The sequence below is a fragment of the Phragmites australis genome, chromosome 7 (assembly GCF_958298935.1).
Source record: "Phragmites australis chromosome 7, lpPhrAust1.1, whole genome shotgun sequence".
Lineage (NCBI taxonomy): Eukaryota > Viridiplantae > Streptophyta > Magnoliopsida > Poales > Poaceae > Phragmites > Phragmites australis.
The window spans coordinates 24,303,321-24,321,109 of NC_084927.1; the positions used below are offsets into that span (position 1 = coordinate 24,303,321).

Below are 17,789 nucleotides of genomic sequence, written 5' to 3' on the forward strand. Positions count from 1 at the left end.
TCTGTGGTGGGGGCCGAGCACGCATCCACTTCCATGCATCCTAAGGAACACCGGAAAAATCATGGAGGTCATGATTCCTTGTGCATAGCCACGATAGAATAAAACCCATGGGGCGAGATTTGCCTTACCAATTCCCCTGATCTCCTCGGCCAAAGGGCTCGTAACGTCCTCATCGTTGGAGAGGTTGGTGAACCCCCACACTGTGCGGAAGTCAAGGGAGGCTCCACCGCCTTCCCCCTCCAGTTTGGCCATGGCTGGAAGGGTTTGAAGGAGCCATGCCCTTTCCACGGTTACCCCTCCGGGCTGGGTTTTGACCTTGGTTGGGCCACCTACGGTTCCAACGCTCCCGGCTCACCTCCGACGCTTTGTTCCCTCCAATGACACCTTGGATGACTCTGCTATCAAGCTAACCTGCGAACCTTCAAAGGCAGGCGAGGGCTGAGCCTGGAGAGAGCTCGTAGGAATTGCGAAGGTCGCGGCACCAGAAACCCCGCGCCCTCGCTTCCCGACAACCTAGGGCTCCGTCGGGCCCGGCCACGCCGGGGCCACCACCCCGAGGTGGAGGCAGATGTGGTTGTACCGCTCCTAGCTTCCAACTAGCTCCATACACTGGTCCCGCTCCATGACATTTGGTGGGCCCAAAAAATCCTCCATGATTTTGGTAGCTCGCTCCAGTGGGAGGTAATTCTCTAAAAGAAAAGGGCATTTCACATCTGCGGAATCCAAACTAGACAATAAAGAGGACTCACAAGAACTGATGGTGGGTCCGGAGTACACGTTCGGCTCGTCCTACCCACCTTGTTTGAAGACATGATTCCAGTTCGCCTGAAGGGGCCGGACGCACAGCATCGTGAACTCCTTCGCGAGATCGTGCATACTCATCCTCCGGGCCACCTTCTGGAGAAGCACTAACCACGTATCAAACTGTGCGTCGGAGATATCCATTACCGAGGTCCCAACGTACTCAATGGCTCGATTCGTAGAGTGGAGGGGGGATCTGAAACCAACATCATAGTAAAACCACCGCTCCGGCCATTCGGTGTACCACCGGTTGTTGATTGCCTTTGCTAGAAACACATCATTTTACTCCGGCCATAGCTGGAAGTTCATGCTGCCGAAGTTGAGGGCCTTTTTCTCCCCATCTTCCTCTGTATCTTCAGTTGGCAACTCGCTTCATGGATGAGGGTGAAAAGGTCCACTCTCTCTTCGCATCCCTTCTCCCACATGGCCCACTCGAAGATGGCTAGGCGTGCAATGGCGTTGGTCGACAAATACGAGAGCTCCACGTAGAAGTAGCGAAGCATCTCTTCGAGGAGCAGCATGGTTGGAAGGCCAAGACCCACGTCGAAAAAGGTCTCAAACACCACAGTCTCGTGGACTAGAGGCTTCGAAACCACTTCGTACCGCGGGGCCCGGGCAATGGATCTGGAGGGGATCTTCTCCTTCGCGACCATCTGGTTGAGCTCAGCCTCGGTGACGACAGATTCCCTCAGCACGATGGTCTGCTGAGGATCCTTTTGGCTGGCACGACGAAGATCCACACTCGACGGCGACCCATGCAACAATGGAGGAATCAGAGCTGCCTGAATAACCGCTGCCCCGCGCACATCAACGGACTGACGACAACATGTTAGCCCCACTTTGAGCACCAGAACTAGCCATGAGGGTCCCTGTGAGGTGGTGTGGACGGTGGTGGAAGATGGGAGTGCTATGGCCGATAGAGCGGGTGGGCTGAAGCAGATGCAGATGGGAGCAAAGGTGCAAAGCAAGGCCATCGCTTGGCCGAAACCCTCCCCTTATAAAGCTAAGGAATGAGTTATTTTCTCCTAAGTAAACGCGCACGCCCCGTCCTTTCACCCCACGAGCCCACAGTCATAAGGGAGCGAAACCGCTCCCCCCCCCCCCATGACCCTCCAACGACGAGGCGCCACATGCTCCACTACCGCTTCACAAGGCGTAACCACGCCACTAACCACAAGTCGCATTTAATGTCCCCTCTCATAGACGTCGTTGGATGGTCAGTTCAAACCAATTGGACTGGACTTTCAAAAACAATTCAAGCAATACAAAAGATCATAGACCATCGGCTACAGAGCCAGGAACCGTCAAAGGCCTTGCTCTGAAAAACCGAGGGGCCAACCGCTCCGTTGGCCACCCTCGCGAGGTGCTACTATTAGGAGTCGTTATTAAGGACCTTCTTTTCAGGGTTGATCCTGCACGTAAATTTTCAGTCAGTGTTTCGACAAGGTCACTTCTTTTCAGGCACCGTGCTTCAGTCCTGCAGTCAGAGCAAACAGTATTGAAAATCAGAGAATGGTGATTAGTTCATTCTGTTCCTGAATTTGCAGTGTCATTTCTTCCTTACAACCTTTGACTGCTGTTGTGCTTACAGATGCTGGAAGCAGTCCTGAAACAAAGGCTAATCAAAGTAGTATTTCTTCTCCGGACTCACCTGTATGATGCCACAACTGTTCTGCCATCATGAATTGCCCTCTTCTCCATTCTACATGAAGAATTAAACATGAGAGAAACCGACACGACAACCAAAGAGCAACAGTATCTGGAAATATAGTTAGTAGTAGATAGCAATATTCCTATAAAGCATGGCCCTTGTCTTTCATCACTGATAAATGATCAGAGTTCAAAACAACGCTGAGAAGTAAAAGCAAACAGTCTCAGACGTACCCAGAAAGGGGCACAGCCAGTTTCCGCAGCTCCTCGCCAACCTTCAGTTGGTCAAGAGCGCGCGGTCCATTGATTTGTATGCTGATACCTGCCCCTGTTGCCCTCAAGTTCTCTGCCCTCTCAAGGACAATGCTTCTTATACCTTTCCTGGAATACTTTTGTTGTTTAAGCACAAGCTGAACAACTGAAGTGCAACATTAGTCCTTAGCTCCTTGTATTACAAACAGTAAATAAGGAATCATACCTGTGAAGAGCAAGTGCAGTTGCAAGGCCGCAGGTTCCACAGCCGATGATTATAATACTCTGGAGATCCTCCTCTCCGGTTGTCATTGCTTCGAAGGGTCAAGACTACACAACATCTAAGAGAACATTTCTTCCTTCACTGCCTAACTAGCTTCGAAGAGTCAAGACTACACAACATCTAAGAAAAGTTCTCTTAAAGTAGGTAGATAGTACAGATTCCATGAGACAGTGAGAATGACAACGACGTCTCATCTGTCATCTATTGTTTTCAGCATCTTTATAAAAGCCTCAAGAGGGTAGGTTTGCCTGTTACCATCACAAAGATTGCCATCAGGGTCTTAGGTTGGCATATGTGACGGTTTATTTTTGTTCCTCTTTTACTGAACAAAAAATATGACATGTATATGGTTAAAAATGTGGAATGGATATCAATCCACAGTTAAGCTCAGAATTAAGGATTGAATATAAGTAAGCGTATTTGAGGTAACTTCTCAAAATATTTACAAATTGAGTAACGATTCTGGACGTACACTATATCTTATGTGTAAACATTAATAAGCATTTCTGAACAATCTAAATATAATGGAGCTATTAACATAGCTAGCCAAAAACAGAAGATATCCACAGAGTGAGAAGGAAGATAAGAATATCAGTTGAAATTTCTAGCATTTTCTTCTCTGTTCCACGCATCATCCACCCTTGCTGCTGCTTTTATTGATCTAATAACAGCACACAGAGCTTCTTCGATCAATAGTACAGAGCAATGTTTGAGGTGAAATCTTTCCTATGTTTTCTCCTTTGTTATCTTGGCAAATTTGCAAAAGAATTCCGTCCCCAGTATTTGTGTTCTATTTGAGGTCGATTCTGTGGAAAGGAAGATTGCTACACTCGAATACCTGAAACTGAAAAGATAGCAGTAAACTAAGCAAATAAGTTTGATATCGGATGAAAACGTATCTTTGGTCTTTGCTATATAGAGGTGCAAGAATTACCAGAAGCAGGCATTGGGGGGATTAAGCTCCTAGGAGGCATCGGGGGTCTTATTCGAATTGGTTTGCTTTCTTTTGCCTCAACAACCACTACGTCAGAGGTGAGAAAGGACTTCGCAACCACAGCAGCATGCTCAATGCAACATCTCACAACCTGGTGATATTTGTGAGTGTTAGCGAATCTCTGTCAGTATGCCAGTCAGGGTCTCATAAAAAGTATGGCAGTCAGCGTTACTGATATAGTTCAAGATAATAGAGATGTTTTGAGATGCCTATGACTATTTTGCTACTACCTTTGATGGATCCAGTATTCCAGCAGCCATTAAATCCTCGTATCGGTTCTTGGCAGCATTGTAACCATAATTTGTATTGTCATTTAGTAACACCTTTGAACAGCAACAGCCAAATACATTTTAGCCAGAGACATTAGTTCAGAGAAATGTGTGTGCACACGCATATGGGGCACGTGTGTGGTGGTCAGTGTGCACTATATAATCCAAAAATGTCTGTAACATGTACTACATAACTGATAGAGCTACCAGTGGAACTAACAAACCTTCTCAATGACAAAGTCACCATTCATCCCCGCATTGCTTGCTATCAGTGAGGTAGGGTACCTCAAGGCTTGTTTGAAGATGTCGGCACCAATCTAAACACAGATAAAACAAAACTTCAATTCAAGACAGAAAAATTAATTGCATCTAGTCAATTTGTTAATTGGTCATTCAAATTGTATCTACTGCAACCAGCTATAGAGCAATAAACCTTGACACTACTACACAAGTAGAGTTACACAATTAGGTCGAGGTTGTGGTGAATATGCTCCTCAAATTACCAATATTTCTTTAAAATGCTACTCTTTTACTCATAATACAACAAGTTATGAAGTACCTTCTGCTCTATATTATCCAATGATGATTCCTTGATTACATCAATCTTCTTCGATAATCTTAATAGGCTACATCCACCACCAACTACAACACCTTCCTCAATAGCTGCCTGAATTATCAAAAATAAAGTGGTTCAAACATTGGAACTTTTAGTTAGAAAACTACACATGATATGAATGTAGATTGGATAGACCAAGGTACCCTGGTTGCATTAAGAGCATCTTCAACTCTCAGCTTCTTATCTTTCAGCTCAATGACTGTTTGAGCACCAACCTGCAAGTTAGCTTTGCGCCAAAATTTCAAAGTCTGCCATTCTACCCCGGCAATTTATTGCTTAGTGAACTAAAACAATGTGTGTTACCTGTATGATTGCAATTCCACCGCATAACCTTGCTATCCTCTCACCCAGTATCTTCTTATGGTACCGCTCCTTTGAGTTCTGGGAGTTCAAAAGTAAAAAATATTGCAGGAATCAGTATGATGCAGATGCACGCAAGTTAACATATATAATTTTATCAAAGCAGAACACAGAAGGTCACATGGGCGCTTGTGCAGGTTATTCATCAAATGATTGGAATAACAATACCTCGACTTGGCCCTTTATCAGAGCAACCCTTTTCTCAACTGCGTGACGGGTACTTCCATTAGTAACAATTAGTGTCGAATCTTTCCTGATTACCACCTTAGAAGCAGAACCCAAAACCTCTTTTCCTGCCTTTTCTAGTGTATATCCCATGTCATCCCTCACTACTGTACCTGAAAACCAACAAGAAAATGTTGATGACAGGAATTGCATTGGTTAGGTTGGTGATCCAACTTTGTACCTCCTGTCATGACAGCAATATCATCCAAGCATTGAGTCTTTTGCTCCCCAAAAGAGAAGGCCTTAACTGCTGCAACCTTAATTGTCCCTTTCAGCTTGTTTTTTATCAAATCAGCCATTGCTTTTTCTTCCACATCCTCGGCAACAATTAACAATGGATAATTTTCTTTGACAGCACTGTCCAGTATCCTTATAACCTCACTAGCATCAGAAATTTTCTTGTCAACCAACAGTATCTACAAAAAAACAAAATGCAACTCTTCTAATTATTCTGCAAATTGGAATTGTATAACAGATAAATTAGCACCTACCTTACAGTCAGTGAACTCCACTAACATATTAGCACGATCGGTAACAAAGTAAGGTGAGAGGTAACCACGTTCAAATTGCATTCCTTCGACGATCTCTATAGTGTTTTCGGTGCCTCGTCCGTTTTCAATTCTCACCATGCCTTTCCTACCCACTCTTTGAAAAGCATCAGAAATCATATTTCCAACAGCATAATCATTTCCCGCACTAACTGCAGCCACATGTGCAATTTCATGATCCTCAATCTAGAAGACAACACGTTACACAATACTAAGATATGTTTGCATGGAAAATATAGAAATATCATTAGACGAATTTGAAAAGCATACCACCCGTGACATCAGTCTGAGTTCAGACACCAAAGCAGTAGCAGTCTTCTCGATGCCACGTGCAACATGAACTGGATTGATTCCAGCCGCAAGAACCTACTTTTTAAAAGCAATCATAAGAAGTAATGCCGGTTGATAACTCAGAATTTTGAATGATTGTAACGACATATTCGTCATAACATATATTTTCTTCCTGTTTCCAGACCTCCCAGTGTAGAGAACTAGAACAAGGAAAGAGAGGAACGTACCTTCATTCCTTCGGCAATCAGGCCTCGAGCAAGGATTATGGAAGTGGTACAACCATCGCCTGCAATATCATTGGTCCTTGCGCCAGCCTGTCTGACCAACTTCACTCCAAGATTTTCCAACGGGTCCTCCAATTCGATCTTCAACAACACAATTAGATAGATACATTCAATCATTCAAAGTAGTATGGCATGATCATGGAGGAAAGAGGACCAAGTTCATACATTAGTGCCACAAACCCACAACAATAACAACTTGTACTTTTCCACTTAAGTCGCAGTAGAACAATGTAAAATAGATCCAACATTGTGGAAGGTAAAAATAAAGGTAACAAGAACGAACAAGAACTGAACAGTAATCACTGAAGTGAGCAACAGGGTTTTATGCCTTAATATTATGATTCTACATTCAGTCACCTTGAAACTAAAACTGCATGGTGCAGGAAACAGCAGTTCATCTTGGGTCGCATGGTATGCATTACCTCCTTAAGGACAGTCTCTCCATCATTGACGATCTTGGGAGGGCCATACTTGTTGCCAAGTACCACGTTCCTCCCCTTGGGGCCCAGGGTCACCCCCACCAACCGCGCCACCAAGTCCACGCCAGCCTGCGAACCCACCACAAGGACACTTCATCACCCCCAATCCACTACAAGGTCTAGAACGCGCTACGCCCGCGTGGTTACCTGGAGCTTCTTGGTGGCCGAGAGGTCGCGGTTGAAGTGCAGGTCCTTGTACACTGGCATTGGCGGCGGCTTCTTCGGGGAGAAGGGCAGGGTCGGAGGCTTCGTAGAGATAGGAGGAGACGGAGGCGCCATTCTTGACATGCTTCCCCCAGTCTGGCAGGAGAAGGTGCAGGTGGAGAGAGTGGGGGAGGATAAGGCTGCTGATGGAAGGAGCGGGACGAAGACGAAATGCATGTAGATATGCTGCCGTTGCATCGCGCCAAAAAGCATCCCCGAAAATATCTTGCGAGCCGCGGCGTCCCCGTCCCTTGTCGACTAGATGCCTATTTTTTTTTTCATCTAAAGCTCAAAAAATAAACTAGTAATTCACTTCCCACTTAATTAAGTTAAAAAAATAAACTAAGAACTACTCATTGGTACCATCCTACGGCGAGGACGCCGAGGCAGGCAGGCAGGCGCTGCGGCGGAGGAGCCGGGCCGGGAAAGGCCGGCGGAGGGCCTGGTTGAGCCCGGAAACGGTCGGCCCGTTTGCAGAGGGGGAAAAAGGCTCGTGCAAAATGGGCTTCAGCCCAACGTGAAGACGATGAGAGATGGGCCGGGCTTGAATACTGGGTCGGCTTGACTATTAGGATGCACACAGCTGTCTAAGGCCATTTACGGCCTTATAGGTCTTTAAATCTGAAAGAGAAATAAAAGAAAAAATAAACTCCAGAAATTCTCTCGATTTAGAAAAACAGGACGATTTTGGTACATTTTTTATGCTATAGTACTAATCAAAGCATGCTACAATTATAATATGCACCATATTTTTAAGTATATACTAATTGTGAAAAAATTCACCTGTTTCTACAAAAACTATTGAGACCAGATGAGGGGTGGTTCTCATGACTGCTTTGAATGTGATAACACTACTTCAAGGAGGATTGTCCCAAGCTCAAGAGGGAAAACGACAACCACGACTACAACAAACACAAGAAGAAAAACAAGAAAGAAGCCCTTCTTTAATAAGAACCGTGATAAGATGACTAAGAAGGCGGTCAGGGTGGCTTCTAGGGCGTTCGTGATGGCTCTCAATGACATCAACACCTCTTCTAGCGAGGAGCAGAGCTCAGAGGAGGATGAACCACAAACAAAGAATAAGAAGAAGACCAAAGATTTCACTAGTCTCTGTTTCATAGTGGATGACAGCAACGACAACAGCGACCTCGAGCTGAATCGCTCTGAGGTATTCCTTCCTACGATCAACTTTTCATCCAAGTCGATATCTTGAATGATGCTCTCATTAGCCAGGATAGTTTACTTAAGAAAATTGTGCGTGAGTTGAATGATCTTAGGCCTAAGTATGAGTTTGTCTCTACTGAACTTGTATTGTTTTGGTCTAGGCCTGATGTTGAGAAGTGTGAGAGTTACTTGATTGTCATGGTTGAACTTGCCGAGCTTTATAATGTGCATGCTCAAGTCACCAGTCAGCTTGAGAGTACCGAGAAGAAGCTCCTTGAGTAGGAGTCTATGCCTACTCTATTAGGTGCTTATAAAAATTGTCCTTTATTTGCAAAGTATGTTGAACTGAAAGATAAGTACCTGAAGGATGTAGAGTATAGATTGGAGAGTGCTGGGAGTTCTAAAGATGTGCAACCGAATTATTCCACCCGCACCATCTTTCAGGACAAACTCAACTGGATTAGAGGGCAAATTCAAAAGCTTCTTACTAAAAATGAGTACCTCATTTCTCTACTGGATAAATGCTTAGAGGGCAAAGGAAAAATGAATTCCACTACAAAGTTTTTCCTCTCCAAAAGCTCTAACCTATTACAAGGCTAAGCTTATCCTCTCCTCTCCCCTAAAGCCTATCTCTTGGATCTCAAATGGCTGGCTCAAGGGTTACACCAGCCAACCCCCTCTATTTATAGGCCTAGAGGGGTTGCTTAGCCCTTAAGCATCATTATCCCCAAATTACCCCTTGCTAACAATGGTCTCCCACCTACCACAGGGGCATTTTGGTCTGAATTTTTATCCATCCATCGAACGGCTATGACACCTTCACGATTTAGCTTTGCCTCGATGCTAACTTCGCAATGATGCCACGTGCACTCCATCCTTCCACGGTTTTGAGGCCAAACCGTGAAACTGTCTCGCACACTTCTCAAAGCGTGACTTGTCGTTGCTTGACTTGTCCTCAAGCAAGCATCCCGATGTTGACGCGTGTCCTCTGTCTTGCGATCTTGACCACCGGCAAATCTCTCCTGCTCCCGATCCCTCAGTCCGTCTTGTCACTTGCACCGACATCCCTTTTGCTTGACTTTGTCAACACACCGTCTTCATCAACCTTCATCTCATGCCTTGCTTGATCTCCATGTGTGCAGCTAAGATCACCCTTGACTCCGCCCGACCTTCTTGATCGTCAAGCACCAAGCACCCCACTTGGCCCCGATCACCCGCTGTCGACCGTCAAGTTGCATACAACACCTGCAAATCAATAATAAGCAAACATGTATCTTCAGAGCCAAGTAATATCATCACATATTAGTCCAAATCAAATCTCAATTGAAAAGAATAGACGTGACCCAAAATATGAACACCAGATGTTCCAGTGTGTTCATCCTCTGAACACCTGAGCATCCGGTGAGTACATCTCCATTTTGCACCGAGAAAAATCCCTCTCTAAAAAACTTTGTCCGGTGATCACTTGAGCACACACTGAACCATCTGGTGGGTACATCCCCACTGGAACCAAATTTTTCAACATCTCTAGAAATATTGGTCCGGTGATCACCTTTTGCCTACATCGGACAATCCGACGCTCACTTACAATTTGGCGTCAAAAACCTTCTCTATAAGAATTAGTCCGGTGTTATCCTCTGGTGATCATATTTCACTCACCAGAGCATCCGGTGAGTTCTTCTGCTCTAGGCACATATTTCAACCTCTCTATAAATATTAGTCTGATGCTTACCCGTGCACACACCGGACCATCCGGCACTTGATTCAAATTTTGGCGCCAGAAAACCTTCTCTGTAGAATTTAGTCCGGTGCTCATATCTGCCATACACCGGACTATCCGATGAGATAAAAAAAACCCACACACCGGTGATGCGCGTTTTCCCGATCTTCCAAAGGTAATATGATAAGTCGATTAGTAGAGTTTCGACGTTGATGATCTAAAGGCTCCGATTAGAACAGATCAAGAACCCTCGCAACCACTACACCACTACTCCGTGGTTATCAACCGTGCCAAGATGCGGTTGACCTCGCCAAGAAGGATTTTCCTGCAAACGAATCGAGAACACAAGCAAGAACAGGTAGATGCAATCTAAATATTGCTAATTACCAATGAAGCGCTAGAGTTTGGGGTTCAACAAATCGATGAAAGGTGAAACTGTATTAAACAGAATAATCTAAGCTAAACCCAAACCTAAACTACGACGGCTACTATGTATATATAGGGGGGTGTGAGGAGGTCGACCTAGGGTTGTGCAACCGTGGAGAGAGACGTGCACAACCTGGACTCCGATTCCGACACGATTACAAAACCCGGCAGGGTTCAAAACGGTGATACAACACCTTATTCCTTTGACTCTGACTAAACTATAAGGAATATTTGGTCAAGCTCATATCCATTGGAAAGGGCTCGTCGTAAGCTTTCTAGAATGTCCAAGATTAACCAAAAAAGACTTCATATGAGAGAGTTATGCCCGTTTTATTGACATTTTGTCCTGGAACTTGACTTCGACCACGACCACGACTAGAGCTCAGCTTTGAGTCCGAGTAGACTTGGCCTTCGAGGAGTGACGTCCGAGTAAGGTTGTAGTGCTCCTTTGAGGAGTAACATCCAAGTAAGTTTATGGTGCTTCTCCCATGTTCCTATGCAATAAAACATCACAAGAATTTAGTGGTAATCCAGCTAAGGGAACACGAACAACAAGGAACAAGTTCATCTGGTGGTCTAATTGTCGTGCACGTGCTCTTGTAATTGGACCTTGTATGATTTAAGGATTATTTGTGGTATTGATCGTATCCGAAGGAGCCATGATCTCATCATTCGGATTGTCCGGTGAGTGAAAACCTTCTGCACTGAACTAACTCTAATTTCTTGCAACTTTGGTTAAACAAGATTATCATTGCAGTACATACCTATGCATTGGCAATCAAACAAGCACTCAACCAAAACCACATATTATCAATCACTCATCACAAAGCATAAATCAAGGTACATCTCAACTTAGTTTCTCACTATTGTTCGTATTCCATCTGTGCAGTCATATTGTTTTGAAACTTTCCATCTTACTTTATCTCTTTGAATATTTTGCTTCCGCTCAAGATTTGAGGTGCGTTAGATGATCAAAATAGGATAAGGCCATCTATTTTGTAAAAAAATGTTGATACGTCTATTCACCTCTTTCTAATCGTCACTCTCGATCCTACAGATTCTTCACTGATCTGAAATTTTTTCAAAAGCTCCTCAATAACATATAGTGGCACTTGATTAGAACACTTATGATTTCTGCGGTAAGCCTTTCAAAGACTCCATTTTTTTTCATCTGTAGATTTGTCAGATCGCGTGACCTCTCCCTTGGAACTCCCCTGCTCTTATCACTGGGAGAGAATACCTAGCCCCCAGGCTTCGAATAGTCCCTTTTTTTATGGAACAGTAGGATCGGCCCCTACTGGTTATATATTAAATAAAGATAAAGGAAGGTACATAGATAAATTACAGTCCAAAAACAAAGAAAATAAACAACCCTAAACAATTTATTCTAAAGAAGCAAGCCATTGAAACATATCATCAACAAGACTTGATCTAGCTCGATGGATAACCAAACGAAACTCTTTTTTGAAGAGAGCCAGAACCCCGTGGACAGACGGCGAAGCCTCATTGAAAACCCAATCATTCTTGATTCTCCAGATACTCCAACACATTAGAGTTATAATTTCCATAGCAAAAGGGACCTTCAGACATTTCCTGAAAGATTTCAGAACCTGGGTGGGCCTAAGCTGCATGTTAACATTCAGATAAATTTTGGACCAACAAAGTCGAGCAAAATTGCAGTATAAGAAGAGATGATTCCTAGTTTCCTCCAGCTGCAGGATGCAGAGGTCGCAAGTGTATGAGGGAAGTTCCATATTTTTCCTTTTTAGAAGTTCTCTTGTACTCAGCCTGTCCTTCAAGAGAAACCAGAAGAAGACTTTGTGCTTCATTTGACAGCAGCTTTTCCAATTCCAATTAAAAATAGGATGAATTTGCCTGTGACCAATAAGAGAACTATAAGCCTTTCTTGAGGAAAATTCCGAATTACCCCAGATATACGTCCAAACATCATTGATGTCAACCAAAGTGACCTGAGAGATGAGCAATTGAAGCTCCTGATATTGTTCATACGCCTGGACCGAGAGAGGAAGATGAAAAGCATCCAATCTGCCTTCTAACTGAGCCATCATAAGAAGGGTTAATCTATTATCTTTAACATAAGAGTATAGCTGTGGGAATTGGTGTTGGAGAACACAGCCCGCCCAAATATCATCCCAGAAGAGGATAGTGCTTCCATTCCCAACAATTGGCTTTGAAATCCCTTTGTACTGGTCCACTAGTTTAAGAACATCCCTCCACCAAAAGGATACCCTTTTGACATTGGTCTGAATAAAACCCGAAGAGTAATAAGCATTCCAGAGCAGCTGAACCCAAGGCAGGTCAAACTTGTTAAAGAATTTATGCAAATTTTTCATGAGAAGAGCCACATTATGCACTCTGAGATTGATGACCCCCAAGCCCCCTTCCTTCTTTGGTCTACAAACCATTTTCCAAGAGGCCAGAGAAGGCTTCTTACCATATAAATCTGAGCCTCTCTAGAGGCAGTGCTTTCTATATGCATCAATTTGTTTAATAACAGCAACAGGAACTTTGAGTGTGCACATATAGAAAGTTGGAAGAGCAGAAAGAACAGAGTTCACCATTTGTAATTTTCCAGCCTGACTGAGGAAAATGGAGGTGCTAATTAGTCTTTTTTCAGCTCTCTTGATAATAGGCATGAATTCTGCAAGTTTAGGCTTAGTGAGACCAAGAGGTAGACCAAGATATGTGAAAGGTAGAGATCCCTTTTGACATTGAAAAGTATTTGCAAGAATTTCCATTTTATAATCTGGCACATTAATTGGAACCATGAAAGATTTACTATAATTGACTCACAGCCCAGTACAGTCTGCAAAGGTATTGAGAAGTGCCTTAAGTAAGAACAGCTGCCTGGGGCAAGCTTGCATCACAAGAAGGGTATCATCAGCATACTGTACAATTGAAAAATCTTGGTCAGCTGCAATCTGAAGAGGAATGTGAATTAGCCCTTGATCTTTAGCCTTATTGAGAACAGATTGAAGCAGGTCAGCAGTAAGGACAAAAAGAAGGGGGGAGAGAGGATCTCCCTGACGAACACCTCTTTTACAATAAAAAACCTTTCCTGCCACTCCATTCAAAAGGACAGCAGAGGTTCCAGAACTCAGAATCTGAGAAACCCAAGAAATCCATTTTTGTCCAAAGCCTTTATGTTGGAGAATTTCCAAAATGACCTGATGTTCTACCTTGTCAAAAGCCTTTTCAAAGTCAAGCTTGAGAAGAACTATTTCCTTCTTAGATTGATGACAAAGAAAAAGATATTCAAAAGACCAAGCCAGACAATTTTGAATTGATCTGCTTTTGATGAACCCATACTGATTAGTATGAACTAACTTTGTAATGACTTGCTGAAGCCTATTTGCCAAAAGCTTTGTAATCAGCTTGATAGAAGAATTAAGGAGAGAGATAGGCCTGTAATCTCCCACAAGAGTAGGGCTATCTTTCTTAGGGACTAAAGTGATATAAGACCCATTAATGCTTTGTGTATTGACTGCCCCATCGAAAAAAGCAGCACATAAATCATAGAAATCTTCTCTAATAAATGACCAACATTTCTTTAAAAAATCTCCATTGAATCCATCCGGTCCAGGGGATTTATTGGAAGGAAGGGCAAAGATAACCTTATCAATCTCCTCATTGCTAAAAGCAAGATCAAGCCAATCCAAATCATCTCTAGAAACCAGGAGCTCTGACAGATTAAAGTACATTTCAGTGTACTCAGAAGTTCCCATTCTATTCTTATAGGCTTCCCAAAGTAAAGTAGCTTTATCATTATGGGAAGAAAATGTGTTACCCGAAACATCTTTAATGGTTAAGATAGAGTTCTTACTATGCTTGATTGAGGCATTGGCGTGAAAGAACCTTGTGCATTCATCTCCAAACTTAACCCAATTGATAGTTCCCCTTTGTTTCCAATAGATCTGTTGCTGAACAAGAAGATTATCAAGGTGATCCAGCAAAATTGCCCTAAAATTCCATTCATAAAGAGAGAGATCCCTAAACTCTTCCAAGGTATCAAGAAAAAGAATTACCATCTTGGTATTAGAAATTGCTGCAGACAAGCTAGAAAGCTGCTTTTGCCATAGTCTTAGAACTCTCCTCAGGTTTTTGAATTTAGCAACAATATTCTTAGCTTTATCAGAGCAATTGGTGGGAATTGACCAGCCATGTTGTGCCACCAGCATAAAGTGTTCATGCTCCATCCAATAATTTTCAAAACGAAAGATTGAACCTTTGGGGATATCTGTGGCAATTGAAACCAGGCATGGGACATGATCAGACGTTTCCTTTCCAAGAGCTGTTACAAGTGTGTTAGGATAATTAGTTATCCAAGAGCAGGTTGTAAAAAACCAATCAAGCCTAACCAGAAGGGGAGATTGTTGGTTGTTGGACCAAGTAAAGGATCTGCCATGAAGAGGAATCTCATGTAGCCTTAGGTGGCTAATCGCATCATTGAAATTTAACATTTCTCCCACATTGCCGCCAGGTTTATTTCTATCAGAAGGATCCCTTGAGAGGTTGAAATCACCAAGAATGAGCCAGTCATCATCATCTGAGAAGTCTAGACTTCTGAACCAGTCAAGAAAAAGAGCTTTGCCGTCATGGGAGCAATGAGCATAAACATTAATGAGATTCCATCTAGCCCCAGAGTGCACAGACATAAACTCTATAAACAAAGCATAGTCATTGCTAAAAGTCTTGAGGCCAGCAAAACGTGAGCTTTTCCAAACCACTAACAGCCCACCAGAAGCCCCTACAGAAGGGTGAAAATCAAAACTATCGAAATCCACTGGGCAAAAATTCCGAATGTAAGAAGAATAAAAAGACTCTCTCTTTGTCTCCTGGATGCACACAATATCACAGGCAGACTCCACCACCTTACTTCTAAGGGCATTCCACTTTCCTTCAGAATTAATACCTCTAATATTCCAACATAAAACTTTCCACTCACGATTAATATTCCTTGTGTTGTGATCCATTGCATAAAGAAGAGCGGCAAAAGACTATCCCACAAGCATAACATGCAGGAGTACAAGTAGGTGCAAGAGCAAGCCAAGACATTTGATCTAACAGGACATAATCACAGATAATCTGCATAAGTTCATCACTAGGATGACAAAATATCTAGAAAATTTCAAAAAAAAGGCTATCAGCCCCTATGTTCTTTTCTGGCTTCATCATCTTTACTAATTTTCTTCCCTTTTCCAGATTCACTATTCTTGCTTGTCCCTCCAGAGGACTCGGCATCAAGAGCAATTTTGGAGCTCCCAACAGGTGCAACCTTCTTCTTCTTGCTCAGGTTATCATCTGAGAGTTTGGAGGCACTAATCTTGCAGAAGGATTCCCCTAGGCTCCTGATAACTTTGTGTGAGATAGTTGGAGGCTTGATGGAACAAGATAAGCAACCTCTATCAGTACAGACCTTTTTCCTAAAGCCATCACTTTTAGCACTTAATCTGATACTTCTCCTCACCTCTGACTCCACAATTGTCTTCTGATTTCCAGTTTTTCTCTTCCTTTTGGGAGAACTTTGAAGTTCAGCCTCAGCATTACTGCAAGACTGTTCAGTGCAAGTTAATTCCTCAATTTGCAGGCATTCAGAGGGAAGCATTAATTGGGTAGATGCATTGTTTTCAGACTGGTTAACAAGAATTTCCCAAGCCTTAGAAGAAAGCATTGATTTGACCCATTCAAAATAAATTGGGGTTGAGAGAGTTCTGGCAATAAAGGGAGCCCAGTCCAGGGGGACACTTACATGAGAGTTAGAGCCCACTGGGGAGAAATACTTGGCCCAAATATTTGGCCCATTATCTGTAGCAGAGAAAAGCCAAGAGTCATTTAAGCTTTGCTGAAACGACTCAAACACAGGATCAGCAGTGCCATTCCCACCAAACATCATCATTCCCACATGAATATTGTCATTATAGTTACCATCATAAGGCTGCTGCTCCGGCTGAGGGTCACCAGCAGGTACTATCATCATCATATCTTCCATTTGGATATCTTCAGGAAGACAGTTATCTGGTTCTTGCATAGCTTGAGGCATAGTAATATCAGCTAGAACCAAATCTTGCTGAATAATGAGATCATGCAGTATTACTTCATTATCAACTGAATTGGCTGAGGAAGCCGAGGCACCACTGCCAAGAGAAAGGGAGAGACTAATGTCACTGTCTTCATTCTTCTTCTTGTGAGACTCCAATTCCTTCTGCAAAAGTGTGAGAGCAGAAGCAGTATCGATATTTTTTGGATAATGCAAGACAATTGCAGAACGAATCTCCTCTTTCAACCCCCCCCCCCCACCCCTAAGAATCTAGTAACAAAGTAAACATCATCATAGGAGGTGTTATACAGCAGAATGTTATGTGCTAATTGTTCAAAACTGCTATAATACTCCATACTGAGCTCATCTGCTTCAGGTTATCGAGTTGATGCATGTGCAGCTAGTATTGATCTCTATCAAACTGATCACACATTACTCTACATATATCCTCCCAGCTAGGCACTCGAACACGAAACTCATACATCTGCAACCAAGAGGCTGCGACCCCGTGAAATTTAGAGCAGCAAACTTAGTTTTCAAATTGTCTCCCACAAAATAGACCTCGAAATACATCTCACACCATCCTTCCATAGACGCAGATTATCAACACAAGGGCACGACAGGCGTGGATCGAAATCCAATGATTAAAAATTTCGTGTGCCCCACCAATAGATAGGTCCTTCTGATAACCATCGTCGGTGATAGCTACAGTCCAGTGGACGGAAAATATTCTCGCCGCCGATCATTTCCCCAAGGATTAAGTCGCACTGTCGCACTCGATGAAAATATTGTAAATGTTGGCACATGTTCCGCACGGACAACGACGCGCAATCTAATGAAGGCTGACTTCGATTATTTCTGCCCACGTTGGCCTGAATTTCGCGTTTCTTTTTCGGTCGCTGGCAAGTCAACTCCGGCGAGTTAGCGGCACGGATTTCATTTTGGTTTTACAATTTTTTTATTCACCCGTGAAAATACCGAAATTTATGAAATTTCATCGAAATTTCAGTCATTTTTCATCATCTATTATATGAATCACACGTGTTAGTAAAAGAAAAATCTAAAATTAGGTATTTCGTTTCCATATGAAATTCCGGGCAAAATTTTAATCCTAATTAGCGGTGGGGCTTTACGGCGACGCTCGCACCCAAACAGTATATAGATG

At 43.2% G+C, this 17,789-nt stretch overlaps 1 protein-coding gene across 1 annotated transcript; it reads right to left on the reverse strand.

Moving 5' to 3' along the window:
- Positions 1–3,367: 3,367 nt before the first annotated feature.
- On the reverse strand, positions 3,368–7,469 carry LOC133924289 (ruBisCO large subunit-binding protein subunit beta, chloroplastic-like). Its single transcript, XM_062369758.1, has 14 exons — positions 7,200–7,469; positions 6,996–7,121; positions 6,517–6,654; positions 6,269–6,364; positions 5,942–6,184; positions 5,632–5,866; positions 5,394–5,563; positions 5,169–5,246; positions 5,009–5,080; positions 4,809–4,916; positions 4,474–4,566; positions 4,211–4,303; positions 3,921–4,071; positions 3,368–3,830 (listed from the first exon to the last, which is right to left on the reverse strand). Exons 1-14 carry the CDS (start codon positions 7,467–7,469, stop codon positions 3,811–3,813), a joined length of 1,893 nt encoding a protein of 630 aa, XP_062225742.1. The 3' UTR covers positions 3,368–3,810.
- Positions 7,470–17,789: the final 10,320 nt, after the last annotated feature.